The sequence below is a fragment of the Cotesia glomerata genome, linkage group LG4 (genome assembly GCF_020080835.1).
Source record: "Cotesia glomerata isolate CgM1 linkage group LG4, MPM_Cglom_v2.3, whole genome shotgun sequence".
In the NCBI taxonomy this organism is placed as follows: Eukaryota; Metazoa; Arthropoda; class Insecta; order Hymenoptera; family Braconidae; genus Cotesia; species Cotesia glomerata.
This window is the reverse complement of record NC_058161.1, coordinates 15,845,126-15,862,151: the sequence shown is the minus strand read 5'-3', so window position 1 is coordinate 15,862,151 and position 17,026 is coordinate 15,845,126. Positions and strand designations below refer to the sequence as shown.

Below are 17,026 nucleotides of genomic sequence, written 5' to 3'. Positions count from 1 at the left end.
TCGATATTTATATTTGATTGCTTAAAAAAAATGAAATCATAACTTTGTCTCTTATAGCGTCAATAATTGGGGCTTTTACCTTAGTAGATTATAATATTTACAACGCAGCTACGATTATGACAATTTGTTCTTTGAGATGAAAATAAATTCAAAATATATTTTAATCATAATTTAACTTTAATCAAATATAGTATAATTATTAATTAAATTAGAATATGAAAAAAAATATTAGGAAAACGGTTGACCCTGAAGGCCATCCCTGCAACTTCCCGCTAATTCCATACTTAGGCGCTTAAAATTGCACCAATGACGTTTTTGAGCTCTTCGAGCTTAAAAATACAATTTATGGGTTATTTTGAGCTCTCCGAGCTCAAAGAGATAGCTTTCCTATGCTTTTGAGCTCTTCGAGCTTAAAAGTCTGATAGAGATTTGATAAGACACTATTTTTTGAATTTTTAAACCGCAATAACTTTTGAATGAATAAACCGATTTTCACGCGGTTGGCAGCATTCGACGCAGTTTTTCAAGCCTCACAAAGAATCTTGAATTTTGAATTGATCGCGTAAGGAATTTCGGAGTTATTCCGAAAAAACACTTTTTTCGGTTTTCTTTCGTTCACGATATCTCTCAAACGAATCAACCGATTTTGACCGGACTGGTGGCGATCGACGTGGTTTTTTGAAGTCAAGAGCTGATTAGTTTTTGGAATTGAACCATCAAGCCGTTTAAAAGTTATTCCAAAAGAACCACATTTGAAAAAAATTTTTTTTTCAGTTTTTTGAAGATTTCTCAAAATCTATTGATCTGAATCAGTCCAAATAGTTTTCAAAATCTAAGTTTGGTCAAGCCCTTTCGAATGGCACCAACCACGATGAAATCGGTCAAGCCGTTCAAAAGTTATAAGCGGTTCACATACTTTCACACACACACACACACACACACACACACACACACACACACACACACACACACACACACACACACACATATACAGACACCGTGACAACCTCGCGGGGATAGTCAGGGAAGCTTCCTGTGACCTTCAAACGTCGAGATCTGATGAAAACTCGATTTTTGCAAAACGGGGTGAAAACAATAACTTCCCGATTTTTGAAAATCTTCAATTTTCTTAGCAGGAAGTTAAAAATACTGGCTTCAGTATTAAATGAAAAATATCCATTAAATGAATTTTTTCATATTTAAATACGATATATTCTGAACCATCAACCGATGATTGGTACACACAAAAAACAAATTTCTTGCGTCAAGAAAATTTTAAGGAAGACGAAAGTTATTTTAGAGCAAGAAGAAATTTTTTTGGCTCAAGAAACTTTGACTTCATTCAAGAAATTTTCAATTTCCCTTAATATATTCTTGAGCCAAGAAAATTTACACTCCAGTCAAAAATTTTTATTTCAGTGTATTAGTATATAATATTTTTTTTTTTCTGCACAAAATTTATTCGTCAATAAAGATTTTTAAATAGATAAGTACATTTATTTGAAAAAAATTTCTATGAACAAATTGTGAGTAATGAGACATTTATCTAAGTAAATTACATCAATGATTTTAATCAACGGAATAAGTCACCTTTGTTTCATTCAAAAATTCTTTAGAAATAATTTCTATTTTATCAAAAGAATCTTTATCATTTACATCAATATATTGCGACAAATTATAGTGCTTGAATAAGTATGTGAGATTTGCGTGAATAGCTTCTTTTTGACGTCGTGAACATTTCATGCAATTGTCTAATAAAGCATCGTTTAGAACTTCTGCATAAAATATTTACAAATTAATATTAATTAATTAATAAAAAAAAAAAAAACAAAATAACAAGACTTACGATGTAAAACTTTTCCTTCAATTGAACAAGGTCCTTTATTCAATAAGCACAAAAGTTCATCTGAAAAAACTTGATCATTTTCTAAAAGTAATGTTACGTCAACAACACCTTCGTAAATTTTATCGTAATGATTATTTCTCTTGAAATAATTTGCTTCTGGATCATATTTATCCGTTAAAGCTTCATAATATTCTGGACGATTTCTCCTTGATAAGCAATAATAAGTTATAAATATATTTATATTAAATGATCAACTGAAGAAAATTTCTTTAAATATTTACCTCATAGTTTCCATAAAAGTATCCAATGCGTTTTTTAAACTGTTACGACATTTGTTGCAATTATCTTCAATCATTTGTGGTAAAAGTTCTGAAAAAATAAAAATTTATGCAAAGGAAATTTTTTAAGGATGTATAGGCGATTTTTGGGAATTTCTCGTGAGTTTGCTATGAAATATATATTTATGAAAGTTGTTAGGTATGATTAATAAAGTCTTAAATTACAAAATAAAAGAATTTTTTTAGATTTTTTTCAACAAAAGTTTTCAAGATTTGGGAAAAAAAATTTTGGATCAACATTCTCAAGGTGTCTAAATAAAATTGATTTCTTCTTTATTTTTCAAATTAAAAAAACTTTTTTTCAAAAAAAAAGTTACTGTTAGAAAAATTTTTATTTCTTTAACTTGGAAAAATTAATTTCTTGTCACAAGAAAGCCCATATTCTTCAAAAAAATTTCTTCTTTTAGTGTAATTCTGAAAAAAACGCGTTTTAAGTTTTTTTAAATCAAAAATCATAAAAATCTTTTCAAAATTTAATCTGCAAGCCTTTGCCCGAACCAGTTAACACATTCCTGGGAATACTTAGTTACATATACATTCAAAAAATGTAAAAAAAAAATCGAATTTTTAAAAGTGACCAACTAGACTACACTCAATTTTTACCTAGAACTTACTTTTGAAATATTTCATTTCCGGTGTACATGGAATTTTATCAATCAGACACATATACAGAAATTCAGAATATCTTGTAGTATTTAACAGCAATGAAAAATCAATTTTTTCGAATTTAATAATTGGATACGCATCTTTTTTTTTAATATCTTCAGCGTTTGGACTTTTTACCATTATTACAATATAGAATACAATAAATAAATATGAGTACAACATTTTGTCTTGAAATGTCCAATCGAAGCATTGTGGCTCTTTTTTATACACCCCAAATTTTTTATTATAAGTATCGATAATTATAACTTTCCATATTTTATGACGACAAATAAATTAATCGAAATATAAAAATAGTCGACGACAAAGGCATATGGTCTAAAAATACATATTATTTTTCAACTGCAACGGAAACTTCGATAGAGCTCATCTATTATTGAAAGATCTAAGTAAAAGTAATTTTTTTATATAAAGCTTATAGTTAGATAGGTTTAATGAGCCTCAATTGCAGGTTGATTACCTTTCAAATAATATTATATTTTAATATACACACTTAGATACTGTAATTAATATTTTAATAAATCGTATTTTATTAGAATTATTCACATCTAAGTACATGCGTATGATGTAAAGTGTGGTGTTAGATAATATCGACGCGGCGAAAATGAATTTTTTGTTTATTATTATTATTATTATTATTATTATTTATTTATTTAATTGGCCATGAAGTCGAAACTCCTTGCGGCCATCCAAAATTGATACAAAAATCTTAATATAATATATAAAGTAGTGTGTTAAGTAGTATATATAAAGTAGTATATATAATGTAGTATGTTAAACACTCAGTCACTCAATCACTCAATCATCACTAAATTCTAATACAATGAATACATATTATCTATCAAATTGTAAAAAATATTCATAACAAGCAGTTCGAAACTCCATAAACGTTGGTAACGTCGTACAATCAGCTGGTAATTGATTCCAGATTTTAACCGCAGATATCAAGAATGATTTTTCATACTTCGCTGAATGATAAACCGGTAACTCAAGATAGTCTTGACGAATATCTCCTCGGCGTAGGCGAGGCTCAAGAATTTCTAAGTCTCGCCTAATTAGAGGCTTTTGATTAAGATACAATGCTTTATAAATAAGACACGATAAGAAAAATTTACGCCTAGAAATAAGTGTCAGCCAACGAAGCTCAGTATAATATTGAGTAACATGTTCATACTTTGATATTTTAAAAATGTATCGTACACTGATAGAAAAACAATCTTGATTCAAGAAACTTTTCTTCTTCAAAACTTGAACTCTTGAAACTAGATATAGATATATTTCTTTCAAGAATTTTTGTCTCTTGGTTCAAGATAGGCGATAACATTGATTCAAGATGTTACCGACTTGTGTTAAGAATGGCTTTTTTTTGAGTCATTAATCAATTTACTTATTTCCAAGAAACAAGTTTTTTTTGGTACAACAATTAAAGACTATTTAGTTTTTGAAATATACTTTGATGAATTATTTTAAGTTTTTTAAACGATAATGTTATTTTGATTGAAAAACTTAAATGTATCGATTGAAGATAATATAGCTCTTAAGCCAAGAAAATCTAAATCAAGACAAGAAATTCTTAAAGCAAAATAATCATTTGTCTTCCAAAATAAATTCTTAGATCAAGAAAATCTCTCTTGAGTCAACATAAATTTTCTTTCAGTGTACACAAGCATTTAATTTTCTCTGAAGTCTAGTCTGTTGTTGACCTGTAATATCAGTATAAATAGCCGCTTAGTTTAAGATACTTACGCAGAACAAAAATAAATTAACTTGAATAAAGAAAATCAGTTTAAAGAGCCTGATCGTCTTGACTTGAGTGAAAAAATTACTAAACTAAGAAATTTTTTTAGTTTAAGTAAATTTTACTTGATTCGAGAATTTTTGGTCTTGGTTCTCAGTAAAACTCTTATTTATTTTAAAATTATTTTCTTAGCTCAAGAATTTTTTTTTTTTTGACTCAAGTTAATTTTTTTTCTTTAATTTATAATACACATATCCATTTATTTGGTTAGCAAATAAATGATAGCTTGTTCCCATGTTGTGCCCTTTATCATGGAATTTGTGTTCAATTTATCAGAAAAGCTGCAGTAAACTGTCATCAGTTGAATTGTTTTGCGATTGAAATGTTCTTCGGTTGAACTGTCCTCCGGTTCAAAGTTCGTCCGGTTGAAATGTCGTCGCTTGACTAGTCGCGGTACCCATTCATTTATGAGCTATCTTGAATTATAGAAATAATTAAGACTATCTTTCACAGGATCATTTTTGTAATAATAGATTTTCACATCCTCTCCATGAGAAATAATCCTTTGCTGTGAGTCGTTAGCCATGAATAATGCACTGATAGAAGGATTTGTTTATAGTTAAAAATATTTGTTAATATTTAACAAATCATTTATTAGAGACCACTTTTTAGTCCTTAACAAATATTTCTTAGTATTTAAAAGATTTATTAATATTTAATAAATGAATATCTGATTTATTAAATACAAACAAATCATTTTAAATACTAAGAAATATTTGTTTGATACTAAAAAATGGTCTCTAATAAATGATTTGTTAACTATTAACAAATATTTTTTTAATACAAATAAATCCTTCTATCAGTGTGGATATTTTGAACGGTCTATTATTTTATTTTTTAAAATCAAAGTAGCTTTGAAAGAAAATACAAATTCTCTAATATTTCCTTTTATCTTCTAGGTTCGTGAATCAGTGTTGATGTACTTAAATTTTATTTACGTTTTGTAAATTATTTTGAATCTCTATTTTAAAAGATTTTTAAATAAAAAATTTTAAGGAGCTATAACTACAAGCGTATATTGTTGTGCAAGCAAAAAAAAAATTTGAAAATTTTTTTCCATGGTCTATAAACTTTGAAAAAGTTTCATTCACATCAACAATTGCATAGAGCCGACAGTATATTTATCCAGCTCCAATTTTCGTTTTATTTTTTCTTTGCATTAGTTTTTTGCGGAGATATTTGATGACTTGCAACCATTTTCTACTTAGATAAATCATATTAAAATCACTCGCAAGGTTAAAACTTTTTAATTGGGAAAAGTAGTTTTTAAATTGTTTGCAATGTTTTTAGCTTTTACGCTGACTATAATAGTTCAATAGTTTCATCGAATAAAATAATTTATTTTTATAAAAATCTGTTGAATTTGAAAAAAAAAAAATTAAATTAAATACTATAATTACCAAAATTAACATTAATAATATGTAAAATGTTTTTGATATCAATGTACCGATTAATTTATTTTGGTTAATTGGTAAATTCAATACATTTTGAAAAAAAAATTTTAATTATAGTTATTTGATACCATTATTCAAAGAATTCATTTATTAAAAATTTATTGGGTTTTTCAGTGTCAAATGACTTTTTAGTATAAGATAAGCAATCAAAGCTATTATGAAATTATGGGTATTTTTGTTGTTAAAACTATTTTGCACGTCGACCATAAAGATTTACATAATTTATATTTTTTTATTGAGAGAATACAAAAAATTTCTTCAATAGGTTTTCAATCGCTCACGTTATATTTTTTTTAAAAAGTAATTAAAAATTTTCATTTAAATGTTCTGTTAGCTAAGAAATTATTATCAATTATTATCTAGTCAATTTCAATTGATAAATAAAACGCAAATGATTATAAATTACTATTAACATCATATTATATTGATTAATAACAATAATAACAATAACACTTCTTCATTAGATGTAAAAATTCTATAATTTTATTGACTTTCCACCTTACTCAAGCCATATTCAAAGATCGTGTCATATTGTTCATCAGAAACCTCACAATCAACTATTGTTTCATAATAAGTATTCATATTTTCAAAAACTCCAAGCTCAGCTAATAAAACGTCAAATATCTTGAGACCTAAGCTACAATTAGAAAAGTTAACTTCAAGCGCAGGCGGATAATAACTATTATTTTTTTTAAATGTTCTACACTCCGGTTTGTTTTTGTCTACAACCATTGCGACTGCATACGTTGTATCATCAGGCTTAAAATATAACGTTGCAAAATCAGACGAGCATTTGTAGGTGAATCTTCTTGCTTCCTGTAGAAATAAATGTTTAAAAAGTATTAAAAAATTCGTCTTTAACCCTTCGTAGGTAGCGTGTCTTTTCCGAACTAAGTCGGTCGCATGGTGAGCGCTCCGCCGCCGTGTTAAAACGTACGCGCTGTTGCCAAATGTAAACTAATAGTATTTCCTTGTGAGACAAAAATATTTTTTCAATGTTTTATTATTAGATATAATTATATTTTTATATAAAATTTTTATTCTGTTATTTTTATTTTTATCACACGTGACATTATTAAATTTAACATCTAGGACCAGATTATAAAACTATAATTAAATTCAATCTTTGGTTAAAATTTATCACATGTAATAATTAATTCTTATTAAAAAAAAAAATAATTAAAAAAATTGGCATTTATTGTTTTTTTTTTTAATTTGTTACCTGAAAATTTTTTTGTTTTTTTTTTTTTTTAATTTAAATAATTACTAATATATAAAGCCAGACATCTGTTAATTTTAGTATGATATATTATGAAATAATTTACTTATCAATTGTATTTTTATTATTGTTTTTATATAAATAATATTGAATATCCGGGTAAAAAAATTTATATATAATTGGGTATAATTATATATGAAAAATGGCCCGGCATAATTATACATAATCATGTATAATTATATCCAATTATATATAATTATATGCGATTATATATAATTATATTAATTTTTTTTCTTTTAATTATATTGAAACCAATGCGGTTCGGAGTATGATGTAGTAATCAGAAACTATTTTATTTGATAAAAATTCCGGGTGTCCGCTGGGTTCGAACTCGACTCCTCCTCTGCAGTATTCTTGTACGTATCTTCCTACGTATTGAACAATTTTGGTACACTTTTGCAACCTTGAGGCTTAAGCGTAACAATAGCGATTCCGATACAAAATTAACAATTTTTGATTTTTTTAGCTAAACTACCGGGTTTTCCAAAAATTTTTATTTTAAATATCCCTGACCTATAGCGAACAAAACAAAAAAAAATTTTTTTAATCGGTCCACCCGTTTTTGAGTTTTAGCGAGACTAACGCACAGCAATTTATTTTTATATATATAGATAAATAGATGTGAGAAAAAATTCGGATAGTTCGGACTAGGATTTAAACCCGGAACCTCCCGATGACATGTTGGCTGCACTTTAATTTTTAATTTTTCGATTTTTTAATATTTATGATTTTTTTTCAAATGTTTTTTTTTTTTTCTTTTTTATAAACCATCTTTAAACCATAACGTACAAAACAAAAAAAATGGTCAAATTCGGTCAAACCGTATTTAAGATTTAGCAATACTAACACGTAGCAATTCATTTTTATAAATATAGATATAGATTTTATACGGCGCAATTTTCTTAATTTTTTCTTTCATAAGAACATAATTTTATAATTTTATTTCATAATTTTATATAATTATATATAATTCTACATAATTATAAGCAATTATACAACCATAACTAAAATACAATGGCTGCGTTCAGGTTTACTAAGTTCTGAGCAGGGCTAACTTTATCTACCAAAAAATCAATTTTAGATATACTTAAATAAATATACCTTCCATTGTTTTATTATAGATTTAAAAAAAAAATAATATAGTTACTTTAAGTTGCTGTTACAAGAAATGCTAAGATCTGCCAAGAACTTAGTAAACTTGAACGCAGCCAATGTAGGACTATGTATAATTATATATAATTTTATATAAATGGTTAAACACGAGAAAAACGTTGTATGAAATTATATAAAATTATACAAAATGACCTAGAAAATTACGTAGAATTATATATAATTATGTATGATTATATATACTCTTACATAATTATACAAAAAATAGCTAAAACTTTCTATAGAAATATGTAGAATTGCACATAATTTTGCATAATTATATGAAATTTTATATTATAATATATAATTTTGCGTTGTTATACATAATGATACAAAAATAATCTAAACTATTATATAAAACAATATATAACTACATGATTATGCATAATTCTGCATAATTATATATAAATATACAAAATTAAGGAAAAAATATATCCAGAATTATATACAATTATATATAACTCTGAATAATTATACATGAATCATATCTAATTATATAGAATTATAAATGAATCATATATAATTATATATGAATCATGTATAATTATATATGATTCATATATAATTATATATAATTGCACATAATATTTTTTACCCGGGATACGAGTGTAATTATGACATTATTTTAAACAAATTACATAAGTTATAATCCGAACAAAAACAGTTTCACTGTAAAAAAATCACGCCAAGTCCACGTTCATAAGACTATTAGGAAAAAAAAATGTTTTTTTCTTTACAAAAAGATACAAAATTAAAAAATCCAAGTAACCGATATGATTGTTTATGATTTTCGGAAATTAAAAAAAATCTTATTGTAAATTTAAAAATTAAAAAAAAATTTTAGAACGTATTTAGTGTGCGTGGTTGCAAAATATTTTACTTTTAATGAAATTCGTAAAATCTATTTACTAGGACTTTAAAAAAATTGAAATACACAATGACGCACACCAAGTACGTTCTAAAATTTTTTTTTAATTTTTAAATTTACAATAAGATTTTTTTTAATTTCCGAAAATCATAAACAATCATATCGGTTACTTGGATTTTTTTATTTTTTTATTTTGTATCTTTTTGTAAAGGAAAAAAATTTTTTTTTTCTAATCGTCTTATGAACGTGGACTTGGCGTGATTTTTTTTACAGTGAAACTGTTTTTGTTCGGATTTTAGTATTTTTTGTAATTATAATGAAAATTTACAATTGGTACCAACTAAAATATCGCGTTGGCAGCATTTTTTACTGCAAACTATCCCCTTGAAGCTACACTTTATGTAGATATAATTCCAGTACACCCTGGCGGCCGTAAACTGTGAATTACTTTTTTTAACCGTAGTTGCGTATCTATAGGAGGATAACTACACATTTTTATTTTATCTAGTCTGTGGAGCTGACCTTTCTCAGATTTGAACGGAACTTGGCGCCAGATTCTACCGAATCTGTGGATATAAACATTAAAAACTAACCTCAACCGTTACTTTATTTTTGTACCTCACATGCGTTAAAACAGACTGAAATAATGGCGGTAACGACATTTGGCAACAGAGCAGTTAAAAAATCTCCCGGAGGCTCACTCGCACCGGGCGGCATAGCGCTGCCCGATTCCGAAAATTACTTTTTTAAATCACTTTGTACATATTTTTATGCTTATCAATAACGTCACAATTTTCAAAAAAGTTAAAGAATGCACTTAATTTTTTCAAAATAATTAATGAACTGAATTTCGAGAAAAAAAAAATGCAAAAAAGGCGGCGCCGCGCTCATTATGTGACCTACGAAGGGTTAATTAAATAAATAGTACTTACGGGTTTAACAGTTGAATCTTCCAGATACAAAGCGTCAGAGTACGCAAAAAGAAGCGCTAATGCGAGTAAAGTTCTTTCAATATAGATTTTCATTTTATATTTAAAAAAGATTCAAGTATAAGTCTCGAAAATTAGTGATTTAAAAACTAAAAATAATTAATTAGACGATGTCTTTTATATTTATTCTGTTATATACACAGTCTTATCGCTCTTTTGTAGATTACTCACGGAAATTTTCACTTAATCTATCAGTTTTATAACAAAGTAAAGAATGCCTGGAGGGAATACAGGCCACTCAGTAAACACATTTATAGTCATGACGTCAATATTATGTCTCAATGACATTTATGACGTCAATATGACATACCTGTGATATCTATATCATGATAATGATGTTATTATGACGTAAAAGTGATGTAAGTGATGCAAAAATTGTACCTCAGAAAAAATATTTAAAAAGAAATTTCTCAAAAATAAAAAGATGGCAATTTTGAAATTAATTATAGTGTTGTAGACTTATTACAAAGTTTGAAACACTAGTTATATGTTGATACTTGATGAAAAAATCCTGAAATATGCTGGGCTCGAACTTGGGTCCTCACGTATCGGAGTCTGGAACGCTGCTCACTTGTCCAAGTAACGATACATGTCACGTAGTAAATAACTTATGTGATAAGCCTTACATGACGAAAAATGCTTATTTCATAATTTTTTCTGAGATTAAATGGATTTTAAGAGCTGGAATTGTATAAAATTCAAGTCTAATAATTTATACAATTTCATAAAATTTCATTAAACTCATGAAATTTTATAAAGTTCTATAAAACTTTGTAAAAACTCTTATAAAAGGCTCGCTAGTGAAACTTGCGGTAATGAATAGGCAATTTATAAATTTTCATAAAAATTGATTGAATTTTACACTTTGAAAAATTTTCGTCTAAAAGCGAACACAGAGAACTTTCACAGAGTGAAATTTTTTCAGAGTAAACGATGTATCCGTGTCATTTGAATATTTTTTAATACTTATTGATTTCTCAAGACTCGATTTAGTGATATTTTATCCGAGGATATTTTGTCCCGGGGATATTAATGCACGTAACCGGTAAAATTATATAAGTTAAAAAAAAAATAATAAATTAAATGATGGAACTATAAATTTTTACCTTTAATTCATAAAAAAAATATAAATAAAATGAACTATAATTAAAGTTAATTAGTTGACGCACAAAATAGCTTTAACAAAAAAAAAGGCCATTCGGCAGCCGAAATGGGAGTAGATTTTTTAAATAAAGAAAATTGATTTTTAATAAAATAATATAATAACATCAATAATGTATAACTTATTTATGAATTAAAAACAAAATTCAATAATAAATTTAAAACTATTTAGAACAAATTTTGGAAAAAAAATTAACTTTTGAAGAAAAAGTTTCTCAAAGAATTGCAAAGATTATAAAATTTGAATTATAAATGACTAAATTTTAAATAACTGCTTAGGAACAACAATTTGCAAATCAATCAGATGTTTGAAACCGGATAAAATTTTAATTGAAGAAAACAATATATAGAACTAATTTGTGACATATTTACTGACGAATTACCTGAAAACATTACACGAAAGACTAATCATTATCGTAATTATTGAATTTACATTATGATTAAGCTATGATGCAGACAATAATTCTAAAACGGCTGCAACAGTAAAACTGTTTCATTAAACGAATTCTAAAAGGAGTAATATTGAGGCTAGTAGTGGAAATTGAAGCTTATTAAAAGAGCTTTACGATGCATTTTACCGAATTTTGATATCTTGTCTTGATCAGTAATTATATCAAGTTGAAGTAGTAAAAACATCAATTTTTACGACTTTCAAAATTTCAAAATCCTGTCATTTCCAAATTACTCGCCCGATTAAACTCATCTTCGAACTTAACCTTGGTCTTGATCGATAGATAAAGCATGTTGAGTTTGAGAAGAATCGGTTATAAATTGAAAACGCTATCGTGCTGACAAGCCGCGTTATATCGTATAAATATATATATATATATACAGTAGCGCTCAAAAGTATTTTGACAAATATATTTAAAGGTTTAATTAAAAATAAATATAAAACACAATAATCATTTATTTATTCTTTAACACCTTTTGAATAAACTACAGAATAGTGTCAAAGAGGTTCTTATTCGTAATAAAAGAAAGTTTAATTTTTAAAATATTAGGAAAATGGTGGCTCAAAAGTATTTTGACATTTTTGAAAAAAAACTAATTTAACGCATAATTATAATTTACAGCAATAAATATATTAGTATTTAGTAGCATATCCCTTGGCCTTTATGACAGCCTTGCATCGCTCCGGCATTGAGTCGATTAATTTTTGTAATCGACTTATTGGAATTTGATCCCACTCATTTTTTAGAGTTTCAAACAAAGCGTTTTTGTTTGAATAATTTTGGGTTTTTACACTACGTTTCAATTCTTCCCAGAGATTTTCTATCGGATTCAAGTCGGGACTTTGACTTGGCCACTCAAGAACTTTAACTTTTTCACGATTTAATAAGTCACTAATATGCTTTGATCTGTGTTTGGGATCATTGTCTTGTTGAAAATACCACTTAGCTGGCATGTGATGTTTAGCATATGGTAACATCTGAGACTTTAATATATTTGCATACATGAACCGATCCATTTTTCCTTCTATTCGAACTAATGGTCCAACTCCAGACCGTGAAAAACATCCCCAAACCATCGCACTACCACCTCTATGTTTAACTGTGGGTATTTGATACCGATAATCGTATTTTTTGTTTACTGGACGCCGAATGTACTTGATACCATCAGATGACATTAAATTAAATTTACTTTCGTCACTCCATAAAACTTTAGACCACTCTAAACTTGACCACGATATATGCCGTTTCGCGAACTCAAGACGAGACTTCCTGTTTTTTTTCGATATTAAAGGTTTTTTAGCCGGTCTTCGGCCATATAACCCTAGGACCTTTAAGCGTCGTTTAACAGTAGAAATATGAATATCTACGTTATATTTTTCTTTTAATTCATTTTTTATCATTACAGCGGACATCCGTATATCATTTGCTGATAACTTTTTTATAATATGATCGATGTAAGAAGAAGTTTTTCTTGGGCGGCCTGTTCGAGGCTTACTTTCGACAGTTTTTCTTTTGTTATAGACTTTATTCCATAAGCTAACTAACTGTCGAGACACTTTAAACAAACGAGCAACTTCTGTTTGTTTCAATCCTTGTTTTAATGCATTAATAACGGCTTTTTCAAAATCACTAGCATATTCCTTGCACATAGGCATATTGAAGTAACCACAACAAGTAAATATATGTAATAATAAAAACTAAGGAACAAGTTAGTAATCTGACTAACAAGACTAAGACTAAGTAATCTGCGAGAGTTTTTCAAGTCAAATGCGTATCAAAATACTTTTGAGCTCACGGTATAGTAAGTATATAGTATAGTAAGTCAAGTACGTTCGGTGGCGCGGTGTGTAAACAAACAAGTTGTAATTTGATACGCTTAAATAGTCGCAATTACACTACTCTACATTATACTCAATACATTTTCCGATAGGCTTTGATTTTAAAAAAATATTAAAAAATTTTATGTTGTCAAAATACTTTTGAGCGCTACTGTATATATATATATATATATATATATAAATATATATTAATAATAGTGTAAATAAAAAAAATGTATTTTATTTTAAAAAACGCGTGGGGTGCTTTTTAAGATATTATCAAAATGATAATCACTCTACTCATATCTGTCAATAAAATATTTATAACTATTGACACCATGCACCCCACGCTTTTTTTAAAATAAAATACATTTTTTTTATTTACACTATTATTAATTTATATTTATTGAAATTTTTAACACTATTCTTAAATTAAATTTATTTTCTATTTTTTAGTTTGGTTTTCTATAAATAGCGTGTTTTTAGTTTTTTTAAACTATTATTTATTTTAGTCTAAGATCTTTAAAATAATTTGTAGAATTAGTATAAAATTCAAGTCCATCAATGCTAAATTCATGAACACAGGAGTGAAAAAAAAGATACTTTGGATAGTTGACATAGTAATTCCTAAAGTTATTTATTTTTTGAATTTATAAGAAACCACTCGGAATATCCACTTCTCATACCATCCGACTTATTGCCTGGAAGGTGAACGATCATCGATGATTGAGTTCTCGACAATCGTCAAGACCTCAATCTTCCTCACGCTCAGAGAAGAGGATTATACCTCGTCATCGTGGCTGTATCGACTCCACAATTGAGTAGAGAGGATGTGAAGATATACTACAGAAATGATCCTGTGAAGTATGATCTTAATTATTTTCAATTTTAAAATAGCTTATAATATGCATATATGTAATACATATTATTATTACATATATTATAATAATAATACATATTATTACATATATGATAATAATAATAAAAATACTTCAATTACTAAATTTATTATGCATTAATAAATTATTTTAGTAATTATATCACAGGTTAGTCAATTGTTTAATTCAAATTATTAATGACATTCAAGTTAGCTGTCACTTGACCAATTTTTAATTTTATTTGACAAATTAATTCTAATAAATTATTAAAACATTGCATTGTTCATTTTTTTTAAATTTCTACATGTCAAAATTTTCGCTATAATTTATTTGATAATAAAAGTTCTAAAAATTATTAAATATTTACTAAATTAATTTTCATAAATTATTATTTTCTGTAAGCATTTATGATTCTGATTTTACAGACATCTAAAAATTTTTTAGATTTCTATAACAATTAAATTAGGTATAAGAGAAAAAATTCAGCAAAAAAATTCCACACGTAGAAATTCAAAAAAATTATCAGTGCAAATTTTAACAAATATTTTTTCTATAATAATTTTGTATGAAAAAAAATTGACATGTAAAAAATTATTTAAATTCTGAGCGATTGTTAAAAATATTTTTTTACTCAAAATTTTTATTGATTCAAAAAAATAAAAAATTGTCAAATGTTTACTAATTTTCGTATTGATAATATTGTTATAAAAATTCCAAAAATTTTTAGATCTTTACTAATATCAGTGTCATAAATAATTATAAATAAAAATGACATCAACTGTACAAAATAGATGAAAGTTTTTATAATATTTTTTATCGAAAAAATTATTACAAAAAAATTGAAATAAAAAATTTCATATGTAGAAAATTTGAAAAATTATACGTGCAATTTTTTTAAAGTATTTTAAAATAGTCAAAAATGGTAAAAATACTGAAATTATTAGACCTGACATTTTTTTTAAATTTTTGTTACAAATCAATTATAAAAAATAATTGCACTTGTAATTTTTTTATTAAAATTTTTTCACAATAATTTAGTTTAAAAAAATCTAAAAATTGACAGTTGTCTGTTAATTTCAATATCATTAAACTTATTTTTATTAGAGTGAAAAATTTTATTACGTTAAAATTAGCAGTCACTTGACCATTTTTTAGTTTTAATTAACAAATAAATTTATTGCGAAAAATTATTTGAAAAAAATTGGATTTTTTAATTTTGTAAAATTTCTACATGCCAATTTTTTTTTCTAATAATTTATTTGTTACAAAAATTCTTAAAATTACCAATTATCTGCTAAATAAATTTTCATAAAATTTCACATTCAAAATAATTTACATTCTCCACAGATATCTTGGTGGTGTAAAAATTTTTTCTTTGGATAAGAAAATAGAAATAAAAATCATGGTAAAAGAACGCGGTGTGATTATGCCTATTATCCGGAATTTTTTAAATTCTATTACTCCAAGAGTAAATAGACGACGATTAATAGGTGAAGATCGCAATGGCACAAAATATTATGAAGATTTGAATGCTCAGAATCGACGAGGGCGATCATTTGAGCCGAAAGACCCAGAAAATTTCGAAGTAGAAATGCCGGCTGAATGGGAAGCTTGGTTGAGGTATCGAAGACAAGAAAGACCAACTGATGAGGAAATTAAACAGAATTATGAAATAATAATGATGAAGAAAAAAAATGCTGCTGAATTAAAAATTAAATACAATGCGGAAAAAGGAGTCAAAGTAGATGATAATCTTCCGAAAGAAAAGTTAAGTTTTCCCACTTATGAAGAATATAAAAACTTTGGCCAAAATTATAATGATATATTTATGTGTCGTTTATGTATATTATATTCGTTTTCAACCAATCAGAATGAGAATAAATATTTTCAACCAATCACATTACGAATAAATTGATTTCACATACATTTCATCTCAATTTTATTATGGGATAATTGGTGTATCCAGATCATATATTTAATTATTTAAAATTAATTAGTAAATATCACTGATTATCATTTTAAAAAAAGAAATTGATTAGTTAAAACATTACTGAAGACATTACCACAAACAAAATTCATCGATATTTATATTTGATTGCTTAAAAAAAATGAAATCATAACTTTGTCTCTTATAGCGTCAATAATTGGGGCTTTTACCTTAGTAGATTATAATATTTACAACGCAGCTACGATTATGACAATTTGTTCTTTGAGATGAAAATAAATTCAAAATATATTTTAATCATAATTTAACTTTAATCAAATATAGTATAATTATTAATTAAACTAGAATATGAAAAAAAAAATTAGGAAAACGGTTGACCCTGAAGGCCA

At 26.4% G+C, this 17,026-nt stretch overlaps 2 protein-coding genes and 1 non-coding gene across 3 annotated transcripts; all 3 read right to left on the bottom strand.

The window, feature by feature from the left end:
- Positions 1-1,507: 1,507 nt before the first annotated feature.
- On the bottom strand, positions 1,508-2,212 carry LOC123264164. Its single transcript, XM_044727316.1, has 3 exons — positions 2,128-2,212; positions 1,847-2,052; positions 1,508-1,775 (listed from the first exon to the last, which is right to left on the bottom strand). The coding sequence occupies exons 1-3, from the start codon at positions 2,199-2,201 to the stop codon at positions 1,570-1,572; spliced, it is 486 nt and encodes a 161-aa protein (XP_044583251.1). The 5' UTR covers positions 2,202-2,212; the 3' UTR covers positions 1,508-1,569.
- Positions 2,213-6,563: 4,351 nt separating this feature from the next.
- Positions 6,564-10,555, bottom strand: LOC123263742. The gene is made up of 2 exons (XM_044726715.1): positions 10,328-10,555; positions 6,564-6,915 (listed from the first exon to the last, which is right to left on the bottom strand). The coding sequence occupies exons 1-2, from the start codon at positions 10,418-10,420 to the stop codon at positions 6,583-6,585; spliced, it is 426 nt and encodes a 141-aa protein (XP_044582650.1). The 5' UTR covers positions 10,421-10,555; the 3' UTR covers positions 6,564-6,582.
- A 3,918-nt stretch (positions 10,556-14,473) lies between these two features.
- On the bottom strand, positions 14,474-14,688 carry LOC123264489. Its single transcript, XR_006509355.1, has one exon. It is a non-coding gene; the product is annotated as a small nucleolar RNA U3 (small nucleolar RNA).
- Positions 14,689-17,026: the final 2,338 nt, after the last annotated feature.